General features: G+C 39.9%; 2 protein-coding genes across 2 annotated transcripts in view; both read right to left on the bottom strand.

The window, feature by feature from the left end:
- Positions 1-18,807, bottom strand: part of LOC135214251 (alpha-ketoglutarate dehydrogenase component 4-like) — a 381,447-nt gene that overhangs the window by 235,909 nt on the left and 126,731 nt on the right. The gene's annotated exons all lie outside the window — the stretch shown is intronic.
- Positions 14-4,320, bottom strand: LOC135214054 (uncharacterized). Its single transcript, XM_064248167.1, has 2 exons — positions 4,126-4,320; positions 14-3,928 (listed from the first exon to the last, which is right to left on the bottom strand). The coding sequence occupies exon 2, from the start codon at positions 3,680-3,682 to the stop codon at positions 14-16; it is 3,669 nt and encodes a 1,222-aa protein (XP_064104237.1). The 5' UTR covers positions 3,683-3,928; positions 4,126-4,320.

Genomic DNA, 18,807 nt, shown 5'->3' with positions numbered 1-18,807 from the left:
TAAGTCATGGTTATCAAACCAACAGAAATCGTAAAAAGATTCCTGTGTCTTCATTTACTAAAACTTGGTGATACATTGCTTCTACATCACAAGTAAATGCAACAGAATGATTTCTAAATCTACACAAAATACCAGCTAGACTATTTGACAAGTCTGGTCCCTGAAGTAAACAATCATTCAAACTTACATTTTTATATATAAAAGAGCAATCAAATACTACTCTGATTTTGTCAGGCTTTCTGGGATGGTAAACCCCATGATGTGGCACAAACCAAACCTTTCCATTAGTTAGGCATGTTTCATTCAAAGGAACCCTTTCAGCATAACCCTTATCAATCATATTCTTCATGAAATTTATGTAATCATTTTTCATGCTTACATTCTTCTGAAGCTTTTGTTTTAAGTTGGATAGTCTTTTCTGGACTTCTAACTTATTATCTGGGAACTGAATATCACCTCCTTTGAGTGGCAATGGAATTTTAAACTGTTTAACATCAATAATCTTAATACCATTACTAACAATTTCAATAAACTGTCTTTCTTCTACTGACAAAGCTACCTCATCGTCACTAACATTACTTATGAAATCAGATTCAAACATCTCTCTGACATGATAAGGCTCATACACTTCTTTTACTTTGGTTGGTACTGTAAAAATGTTATTTGATATCTTGGAATTTATTTCAATTTCTTCAACTACAGTTCTATTAACAACAACATCACTTTCTAAATTATTCTCATTGACATTTACATTACCAATAATTCCCCATCCAAGAGCTGTTCTCTGACCATAGGGCTCATTTCCAGACCCAGGAAGGATTTCTAAAGGTTTGACAGCTTTTATACAGTTTATACCTATCAATAGACCTAACTCAATGTCAGGATTATACTCTACTAGCCTTTCAGCAATTTTCTTAAGATGAGGCCATCTTAAAGCTGAACATTTTTTAGGGATTTGTGCTCTTCTTGCAGGAATAGTTTTTCTAGAGTAGACACATGGTAAATTTACAGTACTATTTTCATTTGTCCCCTTAACTGATAAACCAAATACTTTAGTACTTTTTATAGCCTCTTCACCCAGCATAGTCGCTATCTTGATGACAGAATTTTGGCCATTGACATTCATATACCTTAGGACACTTTCTTTGATAAAACAAACATCTGACTGATCATCCAATCCTGCATATACCATGACCTTATTATTTGTATTCCTATGGCTTAACCAAACAGGTACAATCATTGAGTGAACATCAGCTGAAAAATATCTGTTAACATTAATTCTATTAGCTACAGCTACAGCCTGTTCTTGTTGGGTATCACCAGAACTTGGTTTTTTATTCCAAGTTTCATCGTGGAGAATTGTTGGGTGCCACCTCTTGCATTTAATACATTTCCTTGGTCTTTTACAATACCTTGAATAATGACCAACCTTGAAACAACCTCTACACATTTTTTTATCTGTCAAATATTGGTTTCTTTGAGCAAGATCAAGTTTTAAGAAGTCTGGGCATTTTTCCATATCATGGTTTTGTCTACAGTAATAGCATGTAAATCCTACATTTAGTTTACTCTCGGCTTGTTTTTCATTTTTAGATTTATTTTCATCAGATGCAGCATTTGTAACATTATTAACTTCATTAAATTTAGTAGCAAATGATGTACGCTTTGCAACCTTACTTAATGGTTGTTTTTCTTTAGGTGTAAATACTGTATCTCTCCTATTAAGAGCACTGTAAGATGATGTTGGATTACATGCCTTATTGGCTTCATCACTTATGAACCTTGTAAACTCTTCAAAAGATGGATATTCCTCTTCATCAATTGTGATTCTTTTAGTTACTATACAATCCCATCTCTCTGCAATTTGAGCAGGCAACTTCTGTAACATAAGTCTGTTTTCCTTAGGATCGTTAAGAATTGCTAAGTACTTTATGATTCCCATGGCTGTTTTACAGCGTTCTAAGAAATCAGAAAATTTCCTCAAACCTGGACCATCATTAATTGTAATCTTAGGCCAACCTTCAAGCTTGCTTCTAAAGGCATCAGCAACAATAAATTTATTTCCAAACCTATCATGAAGTATCTTCCAAGCCTTGTCGTAAGCCTCTTGGGTGCCAAAAGAAATAAGATTATCAATGGCAGCTTTAGCCTGACCATCCGTATATTTACCTAAGTAGTACAATCTTTCAGCAGCATCATCTTTTTTATATTCAATTAATGTAATAAATGATGCTTTCCATTGAGGGTACTTCAGCAAATCTCCAGAAAATACCTCTGGTTCTTTAACGGGTAAATTGTCTTTACGTTGCCTTGCAGCAAACAAGTCGGCTAGTTTCTCTAAGTTCTGATTTTGAAGATCAGCAAAACCTTTTAAAATATCCCATTGATAAACTTGACTGGACTGTACGTTATCATTATTGATAATGTTAGGTTGTTCATGAAAATCTGCCAGGGGTTCATGAGTGTGTAGCCTTGGTCTATTAACATCAGGTTGTGTATTGCAAGTGAAGGCATTTTTGGGATCTTCTATTAGCCTAGGTTCACCTATTACCTCATGGGATGCCTCATCTATAGTAGTACAACCTAGCCTAGGCTTATTTGGTATTTTGAAATCTGAGTTCCGGTTTGTTTCTTGGCCTTGCCTAAGTTTACTTGGCTCTGAGCGTCCTATGGGCTGGTAATTATAATTATGGTCTAGCCTTGGTTTCCCTGGTTGTATGAAATCTGTTTGAAATTTAAACACCTGAGCATTTGGATTTAGATCAGTCATTGCCTTTATTTCTGCCTTCCTTTTGTCTAAATCTTTGTCTATACTATCTAAACCTCCAGCAAAGGAAAGGGACTTTTGTACACTGGAACCTGACGCTGAATAATTTACAACTCTAATATCCTCAAGATATCTGTGCAAGAGACCTTCAGTGGGTTGGTTATTTTCACCTGACGGAAAACTCAAGCATGACTGTGGATCAGTTTCATTTTCTTCCTCTAAAATTTTATTAACTGCACATATCTCAGCATTAGTGGCTTCAATTTCTTTGTCAATTTCTAATTTCTTTAAATCTGCTCTAGCCTTCTCCATTATGTCATGGTATTTTCTTTCTGTGCCTAACCTAGCCAGTTTTGTGCTTAGTTCTATTCTCTTAGTACTAGAAGCACGTGAAGATTTACTTACACTTGTATGATGTGACCTACTAGATGAAGACTTTGACTTTAGAGAGACATTTGACATTTTATCATCTTGGTCATGTTTCATTTTTTCTTTTAATATTGTTAACCTAGTGTGACTTTCAAAGCATATTTCCTGGTAATTATACTCTAAACTCTGTACAACGTCAACCTCTGGTATTTCTGATTCTTTCACTTTGGAGAGAGTTATGTCAATATTCTTTAATTCTATTTGAAGCCTATTTGCAACATCCTGTAGTAGGCCTACATTACAATCATTTTTAGAAAGTGACAAATCTGCTTCCTTATTTATCTTGAGCAACAATCTCTTTTGTTTGTTGAATTCATCAACCAGAAGATCAAAATTATACATCTTACCTTTTTCTGATTGAAATCTCACTCGTTTACCCATACTAGGTGACATAGGCCTAGGCCTAGGTTTCAATGACTGCAAGTCTTGCTCTTCATCTTGTCCTAAATGTTGATCTTCATGTTTCTCTTGTTCATTAAGCTCCATTTTCTTGAGTCATAGATTTTCCACGTTGCCTTCTATGTAGGTTAGGTTAGGCTCCTATTCTTGGTTCATCAATCATCCGAATTGTGTTATCTTGTCCTTGTTGTGGAGAGTACGTGGCTCTGTAGTTATAGCTATGTTGATTTTAGCCCCGTTCGGTGTTGATTCTCAAATTGGGTATCAATAACATTCCATGGTCCTTTTGTAGGTACTTTATTATATAAACCATGAGCCGTTAATTGAGTATAACTGAAAACAAAAGAAAAACACTTTTAGGCTAATGCCTTCCAAGCTATTGCCACATGTCCTACAAAACTGGTAGGATGCCATTGGCTATATCAAAAGGTACAAATTAAAACATAATATCAAAAGGTACAAAAATACATATCATAAGCAAATTAACGTTATCTTACCACAATTTTGGGGACTTAATCCATTAGACATACAACAATGAAGAAATCCATGACAAGCAAGTCACGTTTCATGTGCTTGAATCTGACGCAGCAGTTGTTGTGATTGTTTACTTCTACCCAGTACAGCAGGAAGTAACTCGTCCACCTTGGTAGAATGTATTTTAGTATTGTTTCAAAACTCAGATATAACTGGATATGCTAATGACAGTAACAAGGCGTATTCCCTAATTATTTACCTACAGTTTTGGGAGCCAATTCCCAATTTCCCGGGCCGCACAACACCCAAATCCAACCGCCGCCCTAAGTAGTCCCGTCGACCCAGCATGGCCTTTATCACCTGGGCCGACCCCGCAAGTTTTCAAAGCAGTCAACATGGCACATCCCATAGCATCACACCCGTCCCTCGCTGCTTTTTTGAGTGAAAGCCCGGTTACTTTTGGTGTGCTATATCTTTTCAAAAGCGGACTGTTGGGCGATTTCAGTGGAACTTGTGACAAGTGTAAAGTGGGAACTGTCAGCCTCGTTATAGAGGAAGACAGTTTCGTGTGGCGCTGCAGCTTACGCACGTGTCGTAAAAGAACAACAATACGGAACGGCTCTTTCTTCTCCCGCTCACACCTGGATTTCGGCACAATCCTCCAATTAATTTATGGCTGGATCCACGAGTTACCACAGGCCTTTATGAAAATGGCTCTTCATATCGGTTCACCGAACACCATGGTGGACTGGTATAATTTCTTCTGGGAAGTCTGTATCGACATTTTGGTCCAGGACAATCGTAAAATCGGTGGACCTGGCCACATTGTTGAAATTGACGAGTCAAAGTTTGGCAAACGTAAATTCAACAAAGGTCGGCGTGTTGATGGTTGTTTGGGTTTTAGGTGGAATAGACCGCGAAACAAAGGACACGCTTTTCCTCATCGTTCAGGACCGATCAGCCGAAACCCTGCTTCCCATCCTCATTGAAAATATTCATCCAGATTCAATCATTATTTCAGACTTTTGGAAATCATACACAACACTAAGTAAGCACTTTAAAGAACACTTAAATATCAATCACTCTTTACACTTCGTCGATCCAACCGACAAAAACATACACACCAACACTATCGAATCTACATGGCGGGTTTTAAAAAGAAACTTTTTGCCACGGAGTGGTACGGTGAGAACACTGTACCCTTCTTATTTTTCTATATACTGCATTAAAAAACGATACTTTAACCCTTAAACGCCGAAGCGGTAAAAATCAAAATCTCTCCCGAATGCCGAGGTTGGTTTGGAGTGAGCGCAGAAGCGGAAAAAATAATTTTTTCAAAAAATCACAGCGCGCTTAGTTTTGAAGATTAAGAGTTCATTTTTGGCTCCTTTTTTTGTCATTGCCTGAAGTTTAGTATGCAACCATCAGAAATGATGAAAATTATCATTATGATATATAAATAATGCGATATATGATAGCACAAAAACGAAATTTCATATATAATTGTATTCAAATCGTGCTGTGCGCAAAACGGTTAAAAGTAACAAGTTACTTTATTTTCGTTGTAATGTAAACTAAATTGCAATCTATTTGGTATATAACACATTGGAAAACGATAAAAGCAACACAGAGAAAATATTATCACAAAATGATGCATGAATTCGTAACGCGCGGACGTAAAAAAATATATTTTTTTAAAATTCACCATAAATCTAAATATTGTTATAAAGACTTCGAATTTACTTCAGGATGAAGTTAAATGATGGAATATTATGATACTGTAAGAGTTTTAGCTTACAATTGCAGTTTTCGACCATTTCCAACGAGTTAAATATGACCAAATGTCGAAATTTTTTTATAAATTTTTTTTATATGCAATTATTTTGGAAATTAGAAAAGCTACAACCTTCAAATATTTTTTCCTTTTATTCTACATGAAATTGCGCACATTTTCATATATAAAACTCTATGAAATGCCTAATATGAAACGGAGCAAATTTTCCGAGAATGCGATGTACGCAATTCGGAAATTTATGGCGGAGAATCCGCGCGCGGAGGGAAGGAAAGTTTTTTTCATAAATTCACCATAAATCGAAATATTGTGCTAGAGACTTCCAATTTGTTTCAAAATGAAGGTAAATGATTGAATATTACTAAAATATAAGAGTTTTAGCTTACAATTGCGTTTTTCGACCATTTCGGTAGAGTCAAAGTTGACCGAATGTGGTTTTTTTTTTCTATTTATCGTGATTTATATGCAAATATTTCAAAAATGAAAAAAGCTAAAACCTTCAATTACTTTTCGTTGTATTCTACATGAAATTGCGCACATTTTCATGTATAAAACTTTATGTAACGGCTAATTTAAAATGGTGCAAACATTACCACAATCGCACGTATGATTTTTTCGGAAGAGTTACCGTGCGGACGTAAGGAAAATGTTATTTTTTTCATAAATTCACCATAAATCGAAATATTGTGCTAGAGACTTCCAATTTGTTACAAAATGAAGGTAAATGATTGAATATTACTAAAATATAAGAGTTTTAGCTTACAATTGCGTTTTTCGACCATTTCGGTAGAGTCAAAATTGACCAAAGGTTGAAAATTTGTCACTTATCATTTTTTATATGAAAATATTTCAAAACTGATAAAAGCTACAACCATGGGTTGTTTTTAGTTGTATTGTGCATGAAATTGCACACATTTCCATATATAAAACTTTATGTAACGGCTAATTTTAAAATGGTGCAAACATTACCACAATCGCATGTATGATTTTTTTCGGAAGAGTTACCGCGCGGACATAAGGAAAAAGTTTTTTCATAAATTCACCATAAATCGAAATATTGTGCTTGAGACTTCCAATTTCTTGCAAAATTAAGGTAAATAGTTGAATATTACTACAATATAAGCGTTTTAGCTTACAATTGCGTTTTTCGACCGTTTCGGTAGGGTCAAAGTTGACCAAAGATTGACATTTTGGCACTTATCGTTATTTATATGGAAATATTTCAAAACTGCTAAAAGCTACAATCATGAATATTTTTTTATTGTATTTTAAATGAAATTGCGCACATTTTCATATATAATACTTCATGTAACGGATAATTTAAAACAGTGCAAAAATTATGTCAAGGTGACAAAATCATTTTTAAGATGTGTCACTGATACTTTTTAGTGTGATAAGAAAGAAATTCGCGCTTGCGCGCCTGCATAACGATTGTAAACAAACGCCTTGATCCGTGAACTCCCAGCATCCCCCAAGGCGCGTGATTCAAAAGTTTTTGGCTGGTAGGCCTATAAGTATTTTTCCGCGAATTTTTTAAAAAACTTTTTTGAGTCGACGTATGGTACGTCCATTCGGCATACGGGAGACATTTTTACTCGACTTTTAATACGTCCATTCGGCGTTTAAGGGTTAATAACAGTGGTTACCCGTTCAAAACATTCCTCGACCTCATTAAACGCACTTATCCATTAAACAAAGCAGAGGCAACACCAACGAAAATCCGTCCTTGTCCCGCAGTACTCCTCAACCTCAACAAACCCATGACCGCGGTGTTCAAACAGAAATGCCGATGCTAGACGTCCCACCCCCAGTCTAAAGGCCCAGAATCGCCCAACCAGATTTCTCTGACTCTGACATGGAAGATTTTCAAGTGTAAGGTAAGTGCAATAATGTATTAGGGTAGTTTAATGGTACTTTACATCAAGTGCGGTTAGGTTGGTTTCTTAGGTTAGGTCAAAACCTTCATTATCACTGGGACAGATGGTGGATTGTCCGTGGTTAGACTGGCCAGCCATGCGGTTAGGTTGGTCGGTCGCAGATATGTAGTCGCTCGCAGATGGTGGATTGTCCGCGGTTAGACTGGCCAGCTACGCGGTTGGGTGGATTGGCCGTGGTTAGACTGGCCAGCCACGTGGTTAGGTTGGTCAGCCCACTGTAACCCCTGTGGTTAGCGCGCGCAGCGCAACATTACCGCTTGCCAAAACATGTCGTGCTTGCCAAGAATCTTTAAATATGCAGATAAGGCGAGAAGTGCCGGTCCGCTGCGGCCTTACTGACAACACACACAAATCGCTTCCTGTTTGTAGAGTAAAATATGTAAGTAGTCCTAAATTTGGGTAAGCAAGTAGGCTAGCATAGCCCGCATCACGTTTGCAGAGTAAGGGGTCAACATATTTAAAATAGGTTTGCAGGCCCAACTTGGGTCAGTAGTAGGCTAGCGTTGCCCGAAGCGCGGTTGCAGAGTTAGGGGTCAACCTACCGTTAAATTTTATGTTTTTTCCCTCCCACGGGCACCGACTCAGCTTCCCCCCACCCAAAAACACCCGGTTCCCAATACGCTCCTCCATTACCGTTTATATAAAGTTTTCTGTGGTCATCGACACTGCATCCCGCCACCCAAAAACCCTGGATTCCCAATGGGGTCCCCCTTTACCCTTTCGCTTTAACTTTCGGAACTACTTTCTTTGTTATTGTTTTGGTATTGCCGCCATATTGGTTTTGGTGTTCTTCCGCCGATTTCGGTCAGCAGGCGGGAGGGCCCGGCAATCTGTAAGCACTCCCGATTTTTGGTAGAAGAAGAAGAAGCGTGCACTAGATTGTAATTATTTTTAAAAATAGTTAAACGGCAGTATAAGGTCATGAATTGCATAAATATTTTTACATATTCATGATTACTAATTTGAAAATATTCGTTGTTGAAAAAGTAACTAGATTCCTGACTCAAGTATCAACAGTTTTACTTGTGAACGGTACCTATGGCATTCTTCGTGCTCTTCAATTGTTAATCAGTGTTGCCAATTGGTATGTGTTTACCCTCCAAACTGGGTATATATAAACTTACACAAAACCGGGGAATAAACGAAATTAGTGTATCTATTTGTAATATATGTACATATTATAGCAATTTTATCATGGAAACAGTTTGTAAATGCATCGGTGTATGTGTGAAGCTCCACTATATTGGCAACGATGAGTCATTTTGCCGTCGTCTTCTCGTATGTACTTCAGAAATATCTGTACCTTTTCGGGGGTAATTTGGTTGCAAAAAAAAGATAATAGACATGAATTACATAAACATTTTGAAGTAACAAAGTAAAGTTAAACTAAATAATGAGTAAAGTAAACAATTAAGGGAATAAAGCTTTGCACCTTATAAACCGTGTACTGCCCGTAACTGTGTGGAATGAGCGCTTAGGAACCAGGAACTGCAACGTAGTTCAAGCACAATTTGGAGTGAATTAAGACTAAAACATGTATAATTACAAATAAGCACTGTCATTTTCAGTTGTGATGGTAGTAAGGATAAAACTGCCGATTACAAGGTAAAAATGAATTTCAGTTCAAACCATGACCCCGAACTTTCACTAATATAGGCAACAAAATGTTGTTTTATTGTGCTGATTACAACTGCAATCTAGAGTAAGATCAATAAACGTTACATATATACGCTAACATTGTTCAAATGACTGCTGGGAAAGATGGTGGCTTGGCTGTGGTTACGAACGGCATGTCACGCGGTTGCCACCATATTGCATTTAAAAACTGCCTTGAAAACATATTTTACAAAGAGCTCACGTGCTTATTTTAGTTCATATGGTGCTTTCATAGGGTAAACAACCATGTGGACTGGCCAGCTCATCGACTACCACGGCTAGGCCACCCTCTGAAAAAGTACTTTTAACACGTCCTGACACCGGAGATGGTCTTCAGTCATAAGTTGTTGGTGGTGAGAGAAGGAGCTCAAGACCTCTACTCTCCTTTCGAAGTAAGTATTTTCTTCAAAGTTACAAAATAAGGCCATATTTTAAGATTTAAACAGAGGGTAATGAAAAGGGTGGCCATCGCAGTGCCCACAACCCCAAAACGCTTTCGAAATTTTTACTTACGATTAAAAAAGTTTAGAAGATTGACGCATCTCGATGTTTGCAGAGTCGCTTGTCAACAAACTTCCCATTTCCTGTGCTAAATCCGCACACCAATTGTAACCATAGATTCTGGGGCACTTTCATCACAACAATCGTAACCAGCACTTATTCGTACGTATTCAAGGGGACTACGGCATTCTTTGCGGCGTTTTGCGCTCTTCATTTGTTTATCAGTGTTGTTAATTGGTATGTGTTTACCCTCCAAACTGGGTATAAGACTTACACAAAACCGGGGAAATAAGAGAAATTAGCGTATCTATTTGTAGTATATATACATATTACAGCAATTTTATCATTACTGCATTACTATGACAACTAGAATTCATGGAAACAGTTTGTAAATGCATTGGGGTATGTGTGACGCTCCACTAGATTGGCAATGATGAGTCATTTTTCCTTGCGTCGTCTGCTCGTAAGTATACATCTGAAATATTTTTAATTTTGGGGGGTTAATTTGGTTGCAAAAAAGGGATAATAGACATGAATTAAATAAACATTTTGAAGTAAACTTAAACTAGATAATGAGTAAAGTAAACAATTAAGGAAATAAATCTTTGCACCTCATAAAGTGTAGTCGTCTGCTGCCCGTAACTGTGTTTGTGGAGTGAGCGCTTAGGAACCAGGAGCAGCAACGTGGTTCAAGTACAATGCGGAGTGAATTAAAACCAAAATGTGTATAATTACAATCAAATAAGCACTGTGGAGTTTCAGTTGTGATGGTAGTAAGGATAAAACTACCGATTACAAGGTAAAAATGAATTCAGTTCAAACCATGACCCCGGGATTAAAGTTTCATACTTTCACTAATATAGGCAACAAAATGTTGTTTTATTGTGCTGATTACAACTGCAATCTAGAGTAAGATCAATAAACGTTACATATATACGCTAACATTGTTCAAATGACTGCTGGGAAAGATGGTGGCTTGGCTGTGGTTACGAACGGCATGTCACGCGGTTGCCACCATATTGCATTTAAAAACTGCCTTGAAAACATATTTTACAAAGAGCTCACGTGCTTATTTTAGTTCATATGGTGCTTTCATAGGGTAAACAACCATGTGGACTGGCCAGCTCATCGACTACCACGGCTAGGCCACCCTCTGAAAAAGTACTTTTAACACGTCCTGACACCGGAGATGGTCTTCAGTCATAAGTTGTTGGTGGTGAGAGAAGGAGCTCAAGACCTCTACTCTCCTTTCGAAGTAAGTATTTTCTTCAAAGTTACAAAATAAGGCCATATTTTAAGATTTAAACAGAGGGTAATGAAAAGGGTGGCCATCGCAGTGCCCACAACCCCAAAACGCTTTCGAAATTTTTACTTACGATTAAAAAAGTTTAGAAGATTGACGCATCTCGATGTTTGCAGAGTCGCTTGTCAACAAACTTCCCATTTCCTGTGCTAAATCCGCACACCAATTGTAACCATAGATTCTGGGGCACTTTCATCACAACAATCGTAACCAGCACTTATTCGTACGTATTCAAGGGGACTACGGCATTCTTTGTGGCGTTTTGCGCTCTTCATTTGTTTATCAGTGTTGTTAATTGGTATGTGTTTACCCTCCAAACTGGGTATAAGACTTACACAAAACCGGGAAAATAAGAGAAATTAGCGTATCTATTTGTAGTATATATACATATTACAGCAATTTTATCATTACTGCATTACTATGACAACTAGAATTCATGGAAACAGTTTGTAAATGCATTGGGGTATGTGTGACGCTCCACTAGATTGGCAACGATGAGTCATTTTTCCTTGCGTTGTCTGCTCGTAAGTATACATCTGAAATATTTTTAATTTTGGGGGGTTAATTTGGTTGCAAAAAAGGGATAATAGACATGAATTAAATAAACATTTTGAAGTAAACTTAAACTAGATAATGAGTAAAGTAAACAATTAAGGAAATAAATCTTTGCACCTCATAAAGTGTAGTCGTCTGCTGCCCGTAACTGTGTTTGTGGAGTGAGCGCTTAGGAACCAGGAGCAGCAACGTGGTTCAAGTACAATGCGGAGTGAATTAAAACCAAAATGTGTATAATTACAATCAAATAAGCACTGTGGAGTTTCAGTTGTGATGGTAGTAAGGATAAAACTACCGATTACAAGGTAAAAATGAATTCAGTTCAAACCATGACCCCGGGATTAAAGTTTCATACTTTCACTAATATAGGCAACAAAATGTTGTTTTATTGTGCTGATTACAACTGCAATCTTGAGTAAGATCAATAAACGTTACCTATATACGCTAACATTGTTCAAATGAGTGCTGGGAAGGCTGGGAAAAATAGTGGATTGTCCGTAGTTAGACTGGCCACCCACACGATTGCTGCCATATTGGGTTTCAAAACTGCCTTTAGAACATATTTTACGAAGAGCTCACATGCTTATTTTAGTTCGTATGGGGCTTTCATATATCACATTATGTTGACGAAACTTCAATCTTTTGAATGGTATGCGTAGAGTTGTAATTGTATTCTTGTTTCACCAATAAAATACAGAGTGAATAAGGCCTGGCCAGTGTGATGACGATGGATCGTCCGCGGTTGTTTAACCTATATCACATTATGTTGACGAAACTAAAATCGGGTAGTTTATGGTTTCCCGGGCCGCGCGACACCCAAATCCATCCGCCACGGTAAGTAGTCCCTACGACCCTGACCTCTCACGACCTAAACCTTCGAAACATGGCGCGAACATTAAAAAAAGGCAACATGTCTCCTTTAACACCTCACCCAGCCCCCATTGCTTACGCTACTGTCATTCCCGTTACGATACCTCTTTTTATTAACATAGGTGACGATGTAGGCGTATTCCGTAATTATTTACCTACAGTTTTGGGAGCCATGCAGTTTCCAATTTCCTGGCCCGCACACCATTCAAACAAACATGGCGGCGGCTCCGCGCCGCGAATATTCAAAACTGTATCCTCTAAAAACCTCACCAAGCCCCCATTGCCTTTGCTTCTGCGAATCCCGTTACGATACCGCACTTTATTCACATGGGTGACACTGTAGGCGTATTCCCTAATTATTTACCTACAGTTTTGGGAGCCAATTCCCAATTTCCCGGGCCGCACAACACCCAAATCCAACTGCCGCCCTAAGTAGTCCCGTCGACCCAGCATGGCCTTTATCACCTGGGCCGACCCCGCGAGTTTTCAAAGCAGTCAACATGGCGCATCCCTTAGCATCACACCCGTCCCTCGCTGCTTTTTTGAGTGAAAGCCCGGTTACTTTTGGTGTGCTATATACTTTATGTCAAGACGTTGATGTACTATGTACATATCTTTTCAAAAGCGGACTGTTGGGCGATTTCAGTGGAACTTGTGACTAGTGTAAAGTGGGAACCGTCAACCTCGTTAAAGAGGAAGACCGTTTCGTGTGGCGCTGCAGCTTACGCACGTGTCGTAAAAGAACAACGATACGGAACGGCTCTTTCTTCTCCCACTCACACCTGGATTTTGGCAATATCCTCCAATTAATTTATGGCTGGATCCACGAGTTACCATAGGCCTTTATAAAAATGACTTCATAACGGTTCACCGAACACCATGGTGGACTGGTATAATTTCTGCCAGGAAGTCTGTATCGACATTTTGGTCCAGGACAATCGCAAAATCAGTGGACCCGGCCACATTGTTGAAATTGACGAGTCAAAGTTTGGCAAACGTAAATTCAACAAAGGTCGGCTTGTTGATGGTTGTTTGGGTTTTAGGTGGAATAGACCGCGAAACAAAGGACACGCTTTTCCTAATCGTTCAGGATGAATCGGCCGAAACCCTGCTTCCCATCCTCATTGAAAATATTCATTTAGAGTCAATTATTATTTCAGACTGTTGGATATCATACACAACTCTAAGTAAGCACTTTAAAGAACACTTAAATATCAATCACTCTTTACACTTCGTCGATCCAACCGACAAAAACACACACACCAACACTATCGAATCTACATGGCGGGTTTTAAAAAGAAACTTTTTGCCGCGGAGTGGTACGGTGAGAACACTGTACACTTCTTATTTTTCTATGTACTGCATTAAGAAAACTCAACCTCATTAAACACACTTATCCATTGAAGAAAGCAGAGGCAACGCCAACGAAAATCCATCCTTTGTCCCGCAGTACTCCTCAACCTCAACCAACCCGTGACCGCGGTGTTCAAACCGAAATGCCGATGTTAGACGTCCCACCCCCAGTCAAAAGGCCCAGAATCGCCCAACCAGAATTTTTCGACTCTGACATGGAAGATTTTCAAGTGTAAGGTAAGTGCAATAATGTATCTAGGGTAGTTTAATGGTACTTTACATCAAGGGCGGTTAGGTTGGTTTCTTCGGTTAGGTCAAAACCTTCATTATCACTGGGACAGATGGTGGATTGTCCGTGGTTAGACTGGCCTGCCACGCGGTTAGGTTGGTCGGTCGCAGATATGTAGTCGCTCGCAGATGGTGGATTGTCCGCGGTTAGACTGGCCAGCTACGCGGTTGGGTGGATTGGCCGTGGTTAGACTGGCCAGCCACGCGGTTAGGTTGGTCGGCCCACTGTAACCCCTGTGGTTGGCGCGCGCAGCGCAATATTACCGCTTGCCGAAACATGCCGTGCTTGCCAAGAATCTTTAAATATGCGGATAAGGCGCGAAGCGCCGTTCCGCCACGGCCTTACTGACATCACACACAAATCAATTGGTCGCGGATATGTAGTCGCTCGCAGATGGTGGATTGTCCGCGGTTAGACTGGTCAGCCACGCGGTTAGGTTGGTCGACCCACTGTAACCCCTGTGGTTAGCGCGCGCAGCGCAACATTACCGCTTACCGAAACATGTCGTGCTTGCCAAGAATCTTTAAATATGCGGAGAAGGCACGCGCCGTTCCACTGCGGCCTTACTGACAACACACATAAATCGTTTCCCGTTTGTAGAGTAAAATATGTAAGTAGTCCTAAATTTGGGTAAGCAGTAGGCTAGCATAGCCCGCATCGCATTTGCAGAGTAAGAGGTCAACATATTTAAAATAGGTTTGCAGGCCCAACTTGGGTCAGTAGTAGGCTAGCGTTGCCCGAAGCGCGGTTGCTGAGTTAGGGGTCAACCTACCGTTAAATTTTATGTTTTTTTCCCTCCCACAGGCACCGACTCAGCTTCCCCCCACCCAAAAACACCCGGTTCCCAATACGCTCCCCCATTACTGTTTATATAAAGTTTTCGCTGGTCATCGACACTCGTATCTGCATCCCCCCCACCCTAAAACCCCGGATTCCCAATGGGGTCCCCCTTTACCCTTTCGCTTTAACTTTCGGAACTACTTTCTTTGTTATTGTTTTGGTATCGCCGCCATATTGGTTTTGGTGTTCTTCCGCTGATTTCGGTCAGCGGGCGGGAGGGCCCGGCAATCTGTAAGCGCTCCCTAAAATCTTTTGAATGGTATGCTTAAAGATGTAATTGTATTCTTGTTTCACCAATTAAATATCAAGTGAATAAGGCTGAGCCACGCGATGACGATGGCTCCATTGCGGTGTTTTCCCCTAGGTACCTACTAGGTTAAACACTAGGTACCTACTAGGTACCTACTAGGTAGTAGGTACCTAGGTACCTACTAGGGTAAAAAGTACTTATAACGCGTCCTGACACCGGAGATGGGCATCAGTCGCGACTTGTTATTGGTGAAAGACAGAGCTAAAGACCTCTACTCTCCTTCCGAAGTAAGTATTTTCTCCAAAGTTAGAAATTAAGGCCAAATTTAAAGCATTAAATAGAGGGTAGTGAAAAGGGTGTCCAATGCAGTGCAAATCTCTCCAAAATGCTTTCGAAATTTTTACTTACGCTTAAATACTTTAGAAGATTGACGCCATCTAGATGTTTGTGGAGTCGCTTGAGTCAACAAACTTCCCATTTCCTGTGATAAATCCACACACCACTTGTACCCATAGATGCTGGGGCACTTTCATCACAACAATCGGAACACGGTCCCTAACCACGACGTTTTCAAGTAAACTACTGTTTCATACATTCAACTTCCCTGACAGATATATACTTAGCTAAGACTCCGTCTTCCCCGACAGAAATTCGAATTTCGCGGCACACGCTACAGGTAGGTAGGTCAGGTGATCTACCGTCCCGCTGCTGGGTGGCAGGAATAGGAACCATTACCTTCTAGAACCAGATTTTTCTCTGTCGCCGTATTGTAAACAAACGTTTGCGGTACCTCCTGACTTGATTTTCGTGTTTCATCGCCATCGATCTTCTGGGCTGTCTTTTGCAGGGAAGTACTGGGTCTTTGGTTCGGCATATGCTTTTATTAACTTTTTAATAAATTTGACTTCGAAAATTTCGAAGAATTTATGAAGTGTAACTACCGAAGTTTTCGGTAGACACCCATTTATTTTGCAAGAAAGGGAAATATTAATATTTATTCATTAATACGTGTAATAAGTGTTAGAACTTGATTGAGGAAATATAAAACTCTAACTTCCTACTTTAGGAAGTCAGAAAAGCATATAACTTTTTACGCTTCCTTTAGAAGCTTTAATAGCTCTCGTGCTAACGAGCAGTTAGAGTATTAACAGTAATAGTAGTTTTTGCATCTTCATCTCCTTCTTACTCCACAGAATCTACAAATTAATAAATTTGAAGATAAATGGATGTAGCTCAAAATGCGAGCTCTTATAAGGTATGAAGTGAATTTAGTGTTCCCAGTGCAGTGGAGGGTGCGTTCTGATCGGCTCTGTTTTGCTCCCAGGTCTAGACCGCTTCCAAGCTCCCTGGCCCAGAGGAGAAGGAAAGTCGAAAGCCTTACGGAGGTTATGGAGAATCCCCACCGATCAGGCGTCCCCTCGGCAGGATCTGTAGAACGTCCCAGACTGCCAAGTTCGCCATTGGAAAGGCGTCCTAAAATAGTAGAGGGTGCGTCCAATCGGCTCTGTCTCGCTCTCAGGCCTAGACCTCTTCCAAGCTCACAAGCCCAGAGGAGAAGGAAAGTCGAAAGCCTTTCGGAGGTTATGGAGAATCCCCTCCGATCAGGCGTCCCCTCGGCAGGATCTGTAGAACGTCCCAGACTGCCAGGGATAGCCATTGGAAAGGCATCCTTAAAATAGTGCGTCTCTTGTTCCGTTTCTTCATCTTACATCCGAAAAAAAAGACGAAGAATGTACATGTTTGGAGTTCGGACAATCTAGCACGTTCTCTGAAAACTAAGAGAACACTGAGCGCCAACTGGACTACAAGCGAAGAGCCAGCCAGGAAGCCAACAGACTAGCGCAAGCCGCGTTCCTACAGATAAACACGAGCCGCGTTCCAGTAACTAAGCGTGAGCCGCGTTCCAGAAAATTTTTCTTGGCGCAAGGCGCCTTCAAAGAGAAAACAGACGGCTAGACCGAGGAGCCTTATAGTAGAGTGACAATCAGAAAGGATGTTCCATTGAACGTTTACGGGCAAGAGGCTCCTAAAAGGAGGGACTAGTAGGTGCTCGGAAAACTGATCAGGGCACACGGGGACCTTCCACGCAAGCGGAACGTTCCAGGAGCGAGTCTCCTTTCTAGCGTGCGGAACATTCCAGGCGCGCGGAACTATCCAGACGCCAGGCGCTAGGCGCAAGGATCCAGGTGCCAGGCGCCAGAATATTCCAAAATCTTCTTTTGAGAGAGAGGTCAGTCACGAGGCTCCTCTTTGAGTTTTTAACTTTAGCAACTTTCCCCTGGCAAAGGTGCAAGATGTCGCACAGGCGGCTGTCGCTTTTGTCAGAAGGATTCTGATACTAAGAGAAGCCCTTTTTCATTATTCAGAAGACTCCTGTGTTAGGCCGGTTCCTCTCATGCGGACTCTCTCCTTCATTCATGCTCTTCACCCTCGTTATGAGGAGGCAAGAACTTTGGGAGTTTTTCTTAATAAGAATCTCATCGACGTTTGGGTATGATGGCGGATAGGAAATATCTACTTCCTTCCGTAAACCCTAGAGATGAACAGGAATTCTTTCTCTTCCTCGATTTATGAGGAAATCACGAAGATTTAAAGAATTCCTGGATTAACTTCCTTCCTTAAGGAGATATATATACTCTTTCTATCGTTCTATTAACGAAAAGAACGAAGATAGTAGAAGGTGGTAGAGTATCTGCTGGATGAGAATACGATACGGTCAAATCATAAACACATACCGTAGTTACTTCTTTGCTGTGCAGCTCAATTACCAGTATCCTTCTAGGAATTTCCTAGGAAGGACTACGCTTAAAGGGATTGTTAAGACAACACCTACTTAGCTTCTAGATTTATCGAAGTCTTGTTTCACTTAAATATGCTTTAATAAGAACTTCCTGAAGTTCGATAATAATTTTATAAGATTCCTTTATTGAATGGAGTAGCTGGCAACTCTGGAAGAGTAAGGCCAAACGGCTAACGGAGACTGCTATCGCTTAGCCCAACGCAGTACCATCTAGTTCGCGGTCATGAGCGGACGGTTACATCTCACTCTCCTGCGGGATGGAATAACTAACCATATCTCTCCCCTACAATCGCAGTCTTAGCCTCGGATTGAGGGGATAGTTAAGCTAACATAAATAAAATATTGTCTGCCTTTTGCTAAGAAGCTTTCTATAAGAGAGATATTACAACTTTTCAATGCTGTTTACCGTAGGTAACATTATTAAAGGATTCTATCGCAGCAGAACATTATATTATATAATGCTCTCATGCTTACGAAAGCATGGCTTATTAGAGTACCTGCTCAGGAGAAGATGGATGAGTCAGATGGGAAACATTCTCTTCGTGGCAGAAGTTGTTTCCCTGAATGGACTATACTACGTATATAAAAGTTT

This window comes from Macrobrachium nipponense, chromosome 45, assembly GCF_015104395.2.
Source record: "Macrobrachium nipponense isolate FS-2020 chromosome 45, ASM1510439v2, whole genome shotgun sequence".
NCBI lineage: Eukaryota > Metazoa > Arthropoda > Malacostraca > Decapoda > Palaemonidae > Macrobrachium > Macrobrachium nipponense.
The sequence above is the reverse complement of the archived record's forward strand: the minus strand, read 5'-3'. Positions and strand labels throughout refer to the sequence as shown.